The 15,530-nt window shown below is 37.0% G+C and overlaps 1 protein-coding gene across 2 annotated transcripts in view; it reads right to left on the reverse strand.

The window, feature by feature from the left end:
- Nucleotides 1-1,651: 1,651 nt before the first annotated feature.
- The window catches only part of NAB1 (NGFI-A binding protein 1), a 42,744-nt gene continuing 28,865 nt past the window's right edge, over nt 1,652-15,530 (reverse strand). The window contains exons 5-8 of one of the 2 annotated variants that reach the window (XM_049615314.1): nt 8,574-8,663; nt 6,776-6,935; nt 4,707-4,820; nt 1,652-2,986 (exon numbers count right to left, since the gene is read on the reverse strand). In XM_049615314.1, coding sequence (XP_049471271.1) covers nt 2,898-2,986; nt 4,707-4,820; nt 6,776-6,935; nt 8,574-8,663 — 453 coding nt within the window. In that variant the 3' untranslated portion in view covers nt 1,652-2,897. Of the gene's footprint in view, nt 2,987-4,706; nt 4,821-6,775; nt 6,939-8,573; nt 8,664-15,530 lie in introns of both variants that reach the window. The other variant, XM_049615313.1, reaches the window with a different exon arrangement.

Raw genomic sequence — 15,530 nt, forward strand, 5'->3', positions numbered from 1 at the left:
ACTCATCAATTAAAACTTCACTGCAAAGCTTTTGCTAATTCTCTACCACAGTTTGGCTCAATATCATGTAATTAGCTGTAACACTGAGGCCAAATCACATTAACACTTTATAAATATTAGTGTATCATAAATGTTAAATCCTAATGTTCCTCCTTTAATTTATTAGTTGGTTAGATACGGTGGATAGTTTTTACAATGTCTTTGTAAACTTCTCTTAAGTGAGAACAATATAAACCAAACGCCATCCCCGACAGAGTCAAATTAAGTAACTGTTTGCCAAGTAACTTTCTAGAAATGAAGGCAGACAATGATATTTAGTTTTGACTTAAAGAGAGAAGTCCTGGCCCTGGCTCCTAACACCCAAGTCCAGCCCAAAAAATCACAGAGGGGAGGCAGAGAAGACTACTAATACCTACTGTGAAAAGTGCTATGCAGAAAGTTCTATACACATAAATGTGTGAGGCACAGAAAATCTTTATTGCCACAGGAAGCAAGTGCACTCGTCCCACCTCACCAACAGATTTAAGAGTCACAGAAACGCAGACTTCACATAATAAAGTACAACACAGACTTGGGGAGAAATGGTCCCTTGGACTATATTGGCTGTAATACTGAGGTAACCAATTGACCTTGTTCAGTGAAAATACCTCCAACACAATGAAAAAAATCAACTAATTATAACATCCAATTCATATATACAATTCAAATAAAAATATATATTATTTGCTTCAATGTATAGCAAATTTAATACATTAGTGTTTACAAAATAAAAACTGTATTCTACTGAAATTTTTCTTGTGCTTCCCCCTTATCACTAAGCTTGAAAGACCAGGAAAGTATGATACTTACGGAAACTTATTTATGGATTTAAAGATGCAGTTTGTGGGGCCATGAAAGATGGATAAATATTAGTTGGAAGATTACCGCATCTTTAAAAATTGTTGCTTATTAAAATCTACAAACTTGAACTGTAAGACACAATTAAAAAAAACCCACAAAATTTCTCAAAATAGATTAGAATACAGGAAACGTTTCATGAAACTACTGAGATACTAACCAGTTCTATGGCTAATATTAAAAACTGAACAATCTATTTAAATCATACTCCTACTATTTCTACACAGTGAACAATACCACCACAATAATCAACCTCACGCTAGCAACGAAGTTGCAAGGTCCATAAAAAGCTTCTTCAGTGGGCTAAACACTATGGTACAATTAAAACATTTAGGTAGGGGAAAGAGCCTTTCAATAGTATAAAAGTTGTTTACTGGTGTTTCTACTGTAAAGCTATTCTACATATCAAAATGAAAAAGCAATTATATATGTGACAGTGATCAGAGACTACAGTCCTGACATTTCATCCAACATTTGGCTGATGAATTTTAGTATAACAGAGTACAACTGAGTATTTTGTACACAATTATGACCTAGAGCAGAATTAAAAACAAAAAAAACCCCACATATTCAACTCAGTATGCTGTTGTCAGCAATATCTGGGTTTAGATGAATCTGGAGGAAGTAGGTAAAGCGGTCAAATGTCTTCTTTTAAACCAAAAGAAAAAATGTAAATTGGTAGAAATAGTATTTGGTTCTTTTAAACTATGGATTCCAATGTGAAATTCTCCTAAGTATGCAAGTACATTATTAACATTTAAGCACACCCCCATAAATATGCACACAGCCCACTAATTAGGGGGAAGAAATTAAAACATACTTTCAAGCTAAAATGAATTTTAAGAAAAAAACTGCAGACACAAATATGAAAGGTCCACAAAATTGTAAAATAAATAACAAATACAGGTGTCAACTAAATGTCCACAGAATTATGCCTGCAAATGTGGATGTAGTGATTGTCCACACTTGTTACGGTCTGGGTGGTGAGACATTCCCCAGGGAGAGCCACCTACTTTCTCAGACTTTATCTAGGACATAAAAAAGAATTTCTGGATATAAAATGGTTCTTACTCTATAATATTATATATTATAGCCTTTTTACTAGTCACCATCCTTATCACATTTGGGGTTAACTTATTATGCCTTAATCTATTTAACACATTCTTAAATAACAATGTTTAAGTCAAGGCTTTTACACATCAGTTCACTTGTTTCAAATACTCTGTCCAAGTAATAGCTTCCTATTTTTGTTACGATACAATGATATAATGCAATCTGAGTCGACTAAGAGATTTGCTACTCTAGTGCCCATTTTTAAACTTACTTTAGTACTTATTAATTGCATAAATGTGCCTGATTAAGCCAGCAAAAGTGACATTTTACTACTAAAAAAGACACATTTCCTATTAAAATCAGTTTTATCAAATATTAAATACACAATATTTTTCTTGGTTTAAATTAAGCCATTTGCTTTCCATTTTTCCAAAGTCATTGCAACCTTGCCAATAACTACATCACTTAAACTTTCTTTATGACTGCAAAGATCTAAACTCTAACAAATAATAATATCTATGCTAAATACACTTAAAAGTAGACAGTGAAATTTCAAGTAAAATAAACTGTATCCACATCTATTGGACCAAACAGGTCTCCACATCTAGCTTTTACTTCTATAAATTACACAAATACATTGTACATTCTTAAATAATGAATGCTTACAATATTAATTTGTAAGCTTTTCCACGTAAAATGACTTACACAGGAATGTGAATGGATCAATATCTCTGTTACAGATTGCAACATTCTCTCAATTTTCTCTTTTGTGGCTGTTGTTTTGTCTTCCTGGTTTCCACAGACTACTGTATCAATCCTTATGCTTTGGCTATGAAATCTGTTTGAGCTGAATGAGGCAACGTTGGTTATTAAGGCTTATTTCTATGATGGAGCATTATTATCCTTAAACTGAATGCCATTTCCAGAGAACAGTGGGAGAATCACAGCTATCTTGAATCTTCAGGCTCTGTTTTGATGACTTTCTTTTCTAAAGTAAAAGCTGAGTGAGGGTAGTCTTTTAAAATCCCAAGACTCTCTGCATAAAAATGGAAACAGGGTGTGTTGATACTTTAAAATCAATGGATCACAAAAAACAAATTCAAACATATGAAACAAATCCCTCAAATCCACAGCAAACAGTATCAACTATTCATAATTCTGCAATTCCATAAAAACATTTTATGTTTATAGAGTTTGTGATTAAGAGCTTTGATTCTGGATTTAAATTCCATCTCTGCCAATTACTAGCTGTGCACATCTCCAGGCAACGTACACACCTCTCTAAGCCTTAGTATCTTTCTTCATCTGTAAAATGGGGATAGTATCTATATAGGGCGGCATGAGAGTTAAACGATGAAAGGCACAAAAAAGCATTTAACAAATAGACCATATTTTTATTTAACATTTGGTTCAACATGATAAAAAAATATATGTGAAATAAAATGGGTCACACGTATACAAAGTTACTGGCTAAAATATTTAATCACTATCAATGAAAAAAAGAGACAAAAAAAAAATCTTCCACATTTCAACACACAACTATCTTTAAAAGTATCTCCAGCCATGACACATGATAGAAGAACGAAGACTACTTTCATAAGGAACCATTTCCTGGAGTCAGGTGTGTGCAGTTATTTCAACCTCACAAAAACACCAGAGAATGACAGCATAGAGCACTGATAGGAAGCACTAGCACTAAAAGACAAATATATATGCACACACTTTGAAAAGGATTCTAGAAATGTAACCAATACGAATAGCTGATCCGAAATTAGGCAGTTCAATTTATGAATTTACTCTCTCTATGAAAAAGTAGATTTTAAATTTAGCAAGAGTATAAAAATAGTAGCTACCATTTACTGAATTCCTATCAGCCAGGCAATTCTATATATATATATATGCTATCAGCCAGACAATTCTATATATATGCTACCTGTAGAACACTCATTAACTCCATGCGATAGAAATGATACTTGTTTTACAGATGAAGCAACGGACTTCAAGTGAAGTTACTTTAACTCAAAGGCTGAGTGATACTACATATTTTCAAATGGTGTTGTTCTCTAATACTGTGTCTAACTCACTTTTTCTTGGGTGAAAATAGGTAAACATCTAACAGTAATAAGGAATAACTTTTCCTTTATGGAGTTCAGTTTACTTCTGAAATATAACTATCACCCCCAAAATGCATCTGTAAGAAAAGTTTAGACTTGGTGTACAGGGTTTTCTTAGTATGAAAAGAAACATGTAATCCCTCAATTTCACATTATGAAAGGCTGGAAAAAGGTAATTACATAAATCAGCCATGTATTATTTGGTTTTAAATCTTGTATAAAAGTAACCATTCGTGTAATAGCTAATCAAAATAGTATCAACCTTCATAAGCTTCTGTCAATCCTTTGGAATACCATTTTCTAAAAAAGATTGGCTAATGGGGCACCTGAGTGGCTCAGCCAGTTAAGACCCTAACTCGGGGTCAAGCATCCCGAGTCAAGCATCCCAGGGTCATGAATTCAAGCCTACTTTATACAAACAAACAAAAGACTTGCTATTATTCGAGCAATCTATTATTTCCCAAAGGAGAAAAACTGACTAGTAACATTGTTAGTAAATGACCTTTTTTTTTTTTTTTTTTTTGGCGGGTGGGGGGTGGACACGGGGTTGGAGGGGAGTAGGGAATGACAGTGGAGGGCAGGAAAACAGAATTTAAAGATATTTTATTCAAGTGTTACTCTAATAATATCCCATATTCTTACCTGACTGGGACTTTGCCTCACTGGGATAAAGTCTACTCAGCTCTCCATCCACCACAAAATGATGGGGTTGTCTGTTCTGTAAATTAGGCATTCGGAGATTCAAAGGTCTTTCTCCTAATGAAAAGGGGGAAAAAAGCAACATGAACAATACTAAAAACACTTTGTGGTTTTTCTTAAAAATAAGTTTTCACAAATTGCCTGAACACTCCTTAGGAAAGAAGTAAGGAAGGCCAACAGGCACTGAACAATTTGAATAAGAGTTAGAGAAATATCTTAAATGATAACTTAAGAGGGAAATGGCAATTCACGCTAGTTCCAAGGTTTATGAATCTGTCGGGACATTAAGACTGAAACATGAACTAAACAAAAGACTGGGATTTCCAGTAAGCACTCCAGCTTTAGCATGTAATACATCCCCCGAGTAAGGCATTTTCTTAGCAGTGCAACCATTTTATTTACCAAGACATGTCATTAACTATATAATAACACTAGAGACAGAGAAGGCTTCAAGCAACTTCCTGTTAACAACAAAGTCTATGGTAAATCCATGAAGACAGAATTAGCACAGATATGGTAATCACGCTTAATGCACCAAATCCTATTCTCTGTCATAATCCTAAATCCATCACACAGAGCTGACTGCTACCCCACAGTGCACTGTCCTGGTTTCACAAATTAAGAGTCACCAAATCTTTCATTAATTTTGCTTTTGCTTCTTAACCCTTTTGAGTCTTAACTGTCAAGGATGACTTAGAGAAGTTAAGACCTCAACTATAAAGTTTCCATAATATTTTAAAAAGGAGGAATGTTCTTCTCCTCCAGTACTCTGAAATCAGCTGACATATTTTACTCTACATTTGGCGAATGCTTATTAAGATGGTATTGTTACTGGGGCACCTGGGTGGCTCAGTTGTTAAGCATCTGACTTTGGCTCTGGTCATGATCTCACAGTTCTGAGTTCAAGCCCCTCTTCGGGTGAAGCCCACTTCTCTTTCTTTCTCTGCCCTTCCTGGGATTCTCTTTCTGCCCCCTCGCTCACTTGCGCCCTCTCTCTCTCTCTCTCCAAAAAAAAAAAAACAACAACAAAAAGATGGTATTGTTACTTAGAAAGAAATCTAATATTTTGACAGTAGTAACCACTCTCTAGAAAATTGTAATAATATGTAAACAAAACAAAAAAGACGGTCCTACAAAAATTATTGTTTTTCTTCAGACACATATCACTATTTGAAGCTAGTTATTATCTTCCTCCACTGCAGCATAAGCTCCAAGCCAGCAGGGACTTAACTTCACTGATGCATCTTCAGTGCCCAGAAGGATGCCTGGCAGCACCCAGGAAATACTATGAGTAAATGACAATGACTTGAGATTTTCTTCATGTGTGAATACAAAAAAATGAAAATAATTTTTAAAATGATAAAAATACTCATGAATCATAGCTTTCTAAACCTAAATGTCTAAGAGAACAATCTCCAACATACCACACAAAATATTTTCATAGGGACTGTAGGCCAATCTAAAGCCTGAGAGAATACAAAATTTCTTCAAGTCTCTCCATTTGTATACTATCTCTACAAATCTCTACTCTCGTCACAGTACTTTAGAAGCAGTTAACCATATTCCCTTAGAAACCAAATGTTATAAATTTCATAGATAAATCTGTTTTTGAAGTCTAAAAAAGTATGAAGTTGTGGTCTTTTAAAAAATGACAAACGTCTCCCATGGAATCAGTTTCTTGGGGGGAAATGATCTGTAATGTTTACGTTCCCCATTCCCACTCACCCTTTACAAAATACATGGCAAATGCATGTGTCGGCTACTGTTTAGGGATAATAAGGTAAAAACCAAACATACAAATAAAAAAAAAAAAACCCCAAATAATTACAAGTTACATTTGCAGGATGAATTCCTTCTTTTTATAAAAGAGACAATCTACCAATTAATTTTTACACAGAATGTATAAAATAATCTCTCTAAAATATTAAGATTTAAAAGTAGGCAAACTTTTGTTTCTCTCTGACGTGCACCTAGCAACTGCGCTAGAAGCGTAGGCCACTCTCGAGAGGTACCTTGTCCGTCAGAGCTGTCAGCAGCCAGGCCGTTAGGGCTGTGCTCTTCCGACGTCTGCCTGTACAGCCCCGCGGACAGTCTTCTCTCAGCATGCTGCAGTCTCTCACAGCCAGCTGGGGCGCAAAGGAACTCTATCTGCTTTGCCATCACCTTTTCAGGCTGCTAGTAAGTAAAGCAAAAATAAAATCAGTAACTAAAACATTCTACATGGTTTTAATGGTTTAAAGATGCCAATTTCAGACTCCAGCAAATGTATTTAGTATTCATTAAATTAGTTCACACTTCATGTGGTATACACATTCCATAAATATGCTTAGATGTCTATATCATGGTAAAACATAAAATGTTGGATTTTGTGCAAAAGAAAAAAACCTTCCTGCTCATCCTTGAAAGAGAATTCCACTTCAGCTCAAAGGCAAAATAACCTTAGCTTTGTTTCCCAAAGTACTGAGTCCTTTAAAATATTTTTTTAAAAAAGGAACCTCAGAGCAACAGCAACATCTGCTATAATCTGCTTCTAACACACAGGGTGACATCTTGGCATTTTTTATTTTAGGATCTGGCACTACACATGCTCTGATATGATGACAGTATGTTTGGGGGAGAAAAGGTGTAAAATGGCTGTCTAGAAGAACAAGACAAATACACCTCCCACCAAAATCAAACAATGCAAATTATGCAGGAAACACGAGTGCCAACAAGAATCTTCACCTTGCTCGTGGAATGAGACTGCGGTATTTCCCAACCAATCGTAAAAAGACATGCTTTAAAAATCACAATTAAGTTGGCTGACATACAAATTTATCTCTGTGTGTGTTTTGTAAGTTTCTTCTTTATGTATTGCTTTAAGTTACTTACATGTGACACTGAAAGCACTGTATTTATGTATTTTGCCAAGCAGGTAATAATCAAAATGCAGATAGGAATCACTACCATTCCATATAAAACAGTAGCACAAGGAAGCTCCTATATAAAATTAGTTACGAAAAATCCTGATTCACAGTAGTAAAAATCAACAGGTGAAAAATATTAATTCAGAGACTGGGATAAAAGCTTATGCTATTTTTCTGAATGCACATAAACCAGATCAAAAGAACAGTAATGTCGATTCACTTGAGCTTATTAATTGATAAAACTTCAGCAAGATTTCTGAGGAGGAAATGGAGTTTTCATCCTCTGAACAAGACAAAAACAAGACTTGGCACTACTGAATTTGACCCGAAGCAGTCACTAGGCAGAAGATCAACAGGAATAAAACTTAGTGTTTTCTAAAAGGTTAAACTAAATTAACACCTTTTAGAAATGTTAAATTAGATTTAAATTAAATGTTAATTTTCACATACAACAATAACTCAATAGCAAAAGCACCTGAAGCTACACATTAATTTAAGGATTTTTGTTACCATACACGAATTGAAATGATTTAACAATAGCTACCATGGCAATTGATGTTGTGTTGAGAACGAGTTCTAGTTTATCTCAGAGTTGTATTACACACAGCCATAGTCAACATGGCTGTTTTCCTGGTACCAAATTGAGTTTTCTTAGGTAGAGAATCTGTCTTTCTTCCTACAAACTACAAAGAATAAATATCACTCTATCAGATTCTGCTCATAACCAAATCAAACTACATTGTTGTTGCTATCTTGTTGATACAGCTGTGGATCAGATGACATTTAAAAAACCACCAGAAAGGAATCCAATCCCTGGATGCTTAAAACCGAAGCTAGCCGAAGCAGCCATTTATTGTTCATCGACAGACATTATTAGGAAATGTTAACTGGTGGTTTACGTTACCTGTGAACTAAGAGCAGCAAGTTCTTCACTCTTAGCTTTAGCCTGCTGGAAGAGTGTCTGCACAGAATCCTGGAAATCTGGAAATCCATCCTATGGGCCAAAGCATAAGTCCTTTTTAGTTGGAGTTTGTAAATAAAATATCAGAACTGGGAAGACAGGCCCAAGTAAACAGCTTTAATCCTACAGTTCAAGTAATCATGATTAAAATTTTAATGTATAATACTTCACTTCAGACTTTTATGGTACGAACTTTATTTCTACAGCTGTAACATCAGTAAAAATACAAATGAGAAAGAGAAAAAGATTTATACGTTTATACATTTCACATAGCATTTCATTCATCTAGTGGTTCAACTAGTAATATTCACTATCTTCATACTGGACATTCTTTTCTTTTTCTTATTTTTGGTTTGAAAACCACCACAAAAATATTTTCATGGAAATAGCATTTGCCATAGCTTAGATTTTCCGATACAATAGATTGCAGAAGTACAATTACAGCAAAGGGATGGACATTTTTATGAACATTTTTCTTTCACAGCCTCTACCCAAGGGCCTTCACTGGTTAATCTTACCGTAAGTTTTCTTTGCCAGCACTGGGTGGTGTTGGCTTCTTAATTTTTGCCAGTTTGCATTTTGGTATCAATATTCAAAAATTTTTGTTACATTTTATTTACTGTAGTTGTGTATACATTTATTTTGTAAATTCTTCTATCCCTATAAACTTCAGAAATGCACTCTGCTTTACAGATTTGATAAATACTCAACTCTACCCTCCAGTTTTTCTAAAGCTTTATCTTGTTTGCTTTGTTTTTTAAATTGAACTCTCTAGTCCATCAGGATTTTATTTTGTTATATGTAATATCGTAAAGAACCAATGTAAATTTCCTTCGAAGTGCTACCCAATAATCCCAACCCGAATTTCAGAATTCTTCCATGTTGACTTGTGATTTCTCCTTCAGCATTTCATGTAAGAGGCAATGGGGATTTGAATTCTCAACACCTGCACTCAAGTTCCAATTCTACCACTTAACACTGGATGAGTTATTTAACCTTTCAGAAGGTTAGTTTCCTCATATGAAAAATAAAGATAAGAGCAACTATCTGTTAGGGTTGTTGTGAGGAGCAAATGAGATACTGCCTTCAGCATGTAATCACTGCTAAATAAGTGTATCAATGCATACTTAATTCCTACATAAAACAGAGCCTACCTCGGGCACTCTACTCCTGGACAATATACCAACTTACATTATTACCACTGTACACTATATGTATATATAAAAGTGTCAATCTACTACTTTTCTCAGTTATTTTGTGGGTTTTTTGGTAATTTATTGCTCCACATGAAATTGTTATCTACAAATATCATGACAGCATGGTTTTAGTAACCTTACTAAAAACTACTAAAGGATTCTTCACAGAAATGGTCATTGACCTCCAAAACATTTCTCCCCTTGTTTCATGAACTATATATTTGTGTAACAAAGGGTAAATCATTAAAAACCAAAGTTCTTATAATAGCAGCAGAAAGAGATGTGATAATAACAAAATATTTTATCTTATTTGAAATAAGAGATACGGATTCAAAAGTTTTTCCCCAACAGGGTCTTGTTTTTCCACTGCAAAACTCATGTTTTCAAAGATTTCATCTACCAAACTTCCTTTCTTAAGTAGTAATTTACTATTTTAAAATTCAAAGACATGAAATGAAACGGAGTCAGAAGCAAATAAATTTGACATCTTGAGATGGTCTCATGTAGCTTTATGGTGGGTAAACATATAATCAACATTTTTATTTTTTAATAGTTATTTATTTATTTTGAGAGAAAGAGAGAGAATGTGAGCAGGGCAGGGGCCCAGGTAGAGAGAGAGAGAGAGAGAGAGAGAGACAGACAGACAGAGACAGAGAGGGAATGCCAAGCAGGCTCCACACTCTGCATGGAGCCCAATGTGGGGCTCGATCTCACAGCTGTGAGACCATGACTTGAGCCAAAATCAAGAGTAGGACGCTTAACCGACGAGCCACCCAGGCACCCTAGAATTTTTTTAGTATTGAAAAAAGCTTCCTGTCTAGGCCCCTACAAGACCAAAGACCCTTGGCTCAGAAGAATGTATGGAAAATCATTAACGGAGCCAGAATGAACTTTATGCAAGTGTATATAATCTAAGTCTAAATCAAAAGTACACTTTTTTAGTCATTCAGTGTTTCTCTCAGAACTTAATTTAGACCTAAAAATCTAACTTTCTGTTTAGCAATCTCTCCTTTAAGTTCTGAAGTTCAACAAGGTAAGGTAGTAGAAGACTTGGAAAAGAGAAGCTATCATTTTCCAGGTGACTACCATGTACCACCAATTCCCAACTATCATTTTACATATATTATCTCATTTAATCCCCACCACAAACAACCCTGGGTTTCTCTCATTTTACAGCTACGGACATTGGCTTCAAAGCCCGTGCTCAAACGATAAAGTCCTAGACTTACATACTTAATGAAACTCCTAACAATAAACAGAGGCACATCTCTTGGATTTTCATAAGCTGAACGGGTTTAACCCTCTGATTTATACTGAGTTCCAAATCCAATTGTACTACTTATTTGCTGTGATACTGGACAGACCATTTCATCTTTCTGTGTCTACTCTGCTAACTTTAGAACCATTTTTTTTTTTAACGTTTATTTATTTTTGACGCAGAGAGAGCATGAACAGGGGAGGGGCAGAGAGAGAGGGAGACACAGAATCTGAAACAGGCTCCAGGCTCTGAGCTGTCAGCACAGAGCCCGACGCGGGGCTCGAACTCACGGACCGTGAGATCATGACCTGAGCTGAAGTCGGACGCTTAACCGACTGAGCCACCCAGGTGCCCCTAGAACCATTTTAAAGAAGCAAAAATTGATAAAGAACACTTAGCACAATGTTTGGCACACAGATATTACCCAACAAATGTCTGCTACTGATATTTATTAAGTTCCCTTTAAAAGCTACTGGATTTAACCACAGTAAAATAGAGAACACGCTGTTAAATGACTTACTGCATTTCTATGATACAGCATAGGCAGCTCAGAGATTACTTACATACTAGACATCTTGGGTTTTTAACACTAAAACCAGCAGGACAATATTGACCATACTGGTAGGGAACTGTTCTAGTGGAAAGAACAGTGGAAATCTGGAAATACTTGTTTGTTCATTCATACAAAATCTCTTGTTTGCATAATAAGTTCTAGACTCAGTACTCGATGCCTGGACTCCATGCCTCCTGCCCTTCTAGCAAACAGTCTAGAGAAGGCAAGGACGAAGAGATCCCGAGCACAGACGCCGTCAGGGAAGGCTTCCCAGAAGGCATGACATCTAGGCTGAGACTTGAAAGAAGAGAAGGCTCTAGGGAAAGAGAGCAGCTTATATAAAAGCCTGGAGGCAAAAAGAACAGGAGGGCACACTTGAGAGGCTGGAGACTATTTAACATAGCTCAGGGAGAAACATAGCTCTCAGGGAGAAAATGAACCCAATCTGTGTTTCTGAAAGTCCAATCTTAATGTGATGGGGGCAATGTACTGAGGGGGCAAGGATGGTGGTAGGGAGACTGGTTAGAAGGCTGTGACCAAGACAGAGAATAGTGGCCTTACAACAGAGAAACACACGAATTCCTAAGATACGGCTTTGGCAACCAGGAGTTTGGTGGTAACATTCTCTAAAATAATGAATTCAGCACCAAGAAGGAGGCTTGGGAGGGAGCAGAAGGTTGATGAATTCAGTAGGGGACAGGCTACATCTTACCCTCTGGAGACCTCTGTGTAGGTAAGTTTGCAAGGCAGGTTCACGGAGTTGTGAACTTGGGGCAAGAGTCAGGTTGGATAACTACACTAGAGAATTCCAGCTTCTCAACAAGCCCTGGGTGGGGGGTGCCCAGGCCAGAATCTCCAATATTCCGGTATTTTTAAAGGAACTCACAGAAGAAAGAGTGATCTATCTAGTCTTCTTATGTTAAGAACTAGATGTGTGATCCCAGGTAGGAAAGTTAACTTCATTATTGTTCAATGGAGATTTAAACCATCTGCTTTATCTGGCCAGTGGAGATTTGTGGGGATTCCATGAAGTAATGCAAACAGTGACTCTTGGAAAAGCCCACACTGCTATACAAACATACAGTGGCATCACTGTCAGGATTATTCAACCATGAGAATTTGGAAAAGCTGGAAGGGGTAACTTCAAACTCTACATGCGTGCGCAAGTTTTTGGGAAATGGACACTGCTCCTTCATTAATAAAGAGAAGTAAAAACATGCAATAAGCAATAAACAATATCCAAGTAATGAGTGGTCTGTCTCTGTAATGAAGACATTAGTCATTCTGATTTTCTCCCACAGTCTTTGATAGTTCTTAACGGAAAAATACAGGACTGAGGAGCTATCACTACATGATCTAGGTTTCAGGTACCCAAAATATGTGGCTTAGAAATAAAAGTGAGAACATTCCCAAGAAACTGGTGTCTTTCATATTATGTTTGGTGCAGGACTTTTGTTATATGTCTCTCAAGCTTTTTTCCCAAGAACCAGCTGTACCACGCTATGAGCAATTTATCTTCATGTCATATTCTTGGCTGCTGCCATTAATCACAGTGTTCCCTTACTGGTGAGACTCTGATTCTGAGCACTGAGAAAATAAAAGACACAGGGTGGGATGCTGTTCGTGACCTAATTACTCTCATCCCATTGGTCTCCACCCCCATTCCTCCTCAACTTTCCCACCAAATACCGGCAAGCTTTAAAGCCACTGCTTAGCTGTCTTTAAAATGACTTGTTCCAACAGATGTTCTCAGCCTCACACGTGCATTTTCCTTTTTTTTTTCTACTCACACTTTCTATATGAATAGCAGATTGTAATGCTTCTGTTTTTCTGATCCAGAGGGGAAGAGTCTACATCAAATTAGACCAGCTTTCTCTCAATAGCTTAGTAACAGCGTAGGTGGATGTTCTGACCCTCTTCCCTCCCCCTGCCTCCCTCTCCCACCCCCACCCCCCTGGAACTGCTAGCAGATGTTTCCTCTAAGTCTTTCTTCTTCAAAACCCCAATTCTCTGACTTTCTGGACTCTATTAACAAACTGCATTTCTTTCATGCAGTTATCTCTGATTGCTTGGCACTCCCAGCCCACACAGGATCAAGAATGCTGTCACCTCCCATCTCTCTCCCTAGTTTCCAGCAATGTCAGTGAACGAAGAAAACTTACAGATGAGATTGGAACAGTAACCACCATATCCTTCCTCTCTTCCAAGACACTACTTACGACACTGAAGGTAATGACAGGGTTTGTTCTGAGAACATGTTATGTTCTTAATGAAAAAGAAAGGCTATCAACTCAAATCTATTTTAATTAATATTAAAAAAAAATTTTTTTTTTAATCTTTATTTTGAGAGAGAGACACAGTGTGAGCAGGGGAGGGGTAGAGAGACGGGGAGACACAGAATCCAAGGCAGGCTCCAGGCCCTGAGCTGTCAGCCCAGAGCCCGACGCGGGCTCGAACCCATGAACTGTGAGATCACGACCTGAGCCAAAGTCGGACACCTAACCGACTGAGCCACCCAGGCGCCCCTAATTAATATTTTTTAAAAATGAGGGAAAGATATGAGTGCCAGGGACTTTGGCTGTTGGTTTTTCACCCCCTTTAGTTGTCAAGCTGTCTTAAACACACTGTCCTAGGTACAGTATAAGTAAATCAAGCTAATTTTTCTTGATTTACTCGGTTTAACCTCCTTCCAAAGACAGTGCTTTTCCTCATGCTAAGCATTTAGTTTAACAAATGGTAACGTCTTATATTTAAATACATTTTGTAATTTATGTTGTTAAATTTTCTACTCAAAACTTAATTGTTCGGATAAGCTTCCTTGAAACAGAAAATGGTAACTGCCACCCTTTCCCCTTTCTTCAAAGACTTCAGTTGCTGTACACGCTTGGCTTTTCATACCAGACTAGCAGGAGAAAAGGTATAATTCTAACAGTGTTTTTATAGCCAAGGTTCATGAGCACCCAGGAAGGTAGTTCTGCTTTGCAGTTTAGGAGTCAGACCTAGATTAGGAGCCCTGGCTCTGCCACTAGATAGCAATGTGGCAACTTGAGCAAGCTCCTGAGACTTCACGGGTGTCTCCTTGGCTATACACAGAAATCATAAAGCCTCCATATAATGAGAGACAGGAAGGTTTGTGATCATGAATTTCAAATGCCTAGCAGGGACAGGCATACAATACATTCAGGAAAAAGCAGTTATTTTTCCAAGTGTCCCAGAGCTTAGGTTTGGGGTTTCTGATAAAAAAGGAAAGAATAAACAAAATTCATTTTTATTTTAGCTGAAAGTGGATTTACACAAAGGGTTGTATTCCAGGTGGACAAGTTATTCATCTAGCCTTGACAGGAGAAATATTCCCAAGCCTTGCTTACTAACCTACAGGGTTGAAGAGGTGCCTTCCCTAGAGGCTCCACTGAGTTACCCTAAGGCCTCCCCAAGCTAGCAAGCTTTTTCCTCTGTGTCCACTTCATTATTCTAGGAATTACAGAAAGAAAGTTCAAGATCTTTATGTTGTTTTGTTTTTTTAATTTTATTTGAGAGAACATGCAAGTGGGGTAGAGGGACAGAAGGAGAGAGAGAATGTTAAGCAGGCTCCAAACTCAGTGTGGGGTGGCCTGACCCGGGGCTCCATGCCATGACCCTGGGATCATGACCTGAGCTGAAATCAAGAGTCAGAGGCTCAACTAACTGAGCCACTCAGGCGCCCCTAAAATCTCTAGGTTTTTTAATGTCAAACTTTCCCTGTAGAAAGGAGTGCTACTTAAGGACAACAGATTATGCTGAGTACTTTACTATAATATGTATCCTGTATTAAACAAAAACAATCAAATAAATAGCTAACTATCCTTCAAGGGGAACAACTGGGGTGCTTGGGTGGCTCAGTCTGTTGCAAGTCT

The sequence above is a fragment of the Panthera uncia genome, assembly GCF_023721935.1.
Source record: "Panthera uncia isolate 11264 chromosome C1 unlocalized genomic scaffold, Puncia_PCG_1.0 HiC_scaffold_3, whole genome shotgun sequence".
In the NCBI taxonomy this organism is placed as follows: domain Eukaryota; kingdom Metazoa; phylum Chordata; class Mammalia; order Carnivora; family Felidae; genus Panthera; species Panthera uncia.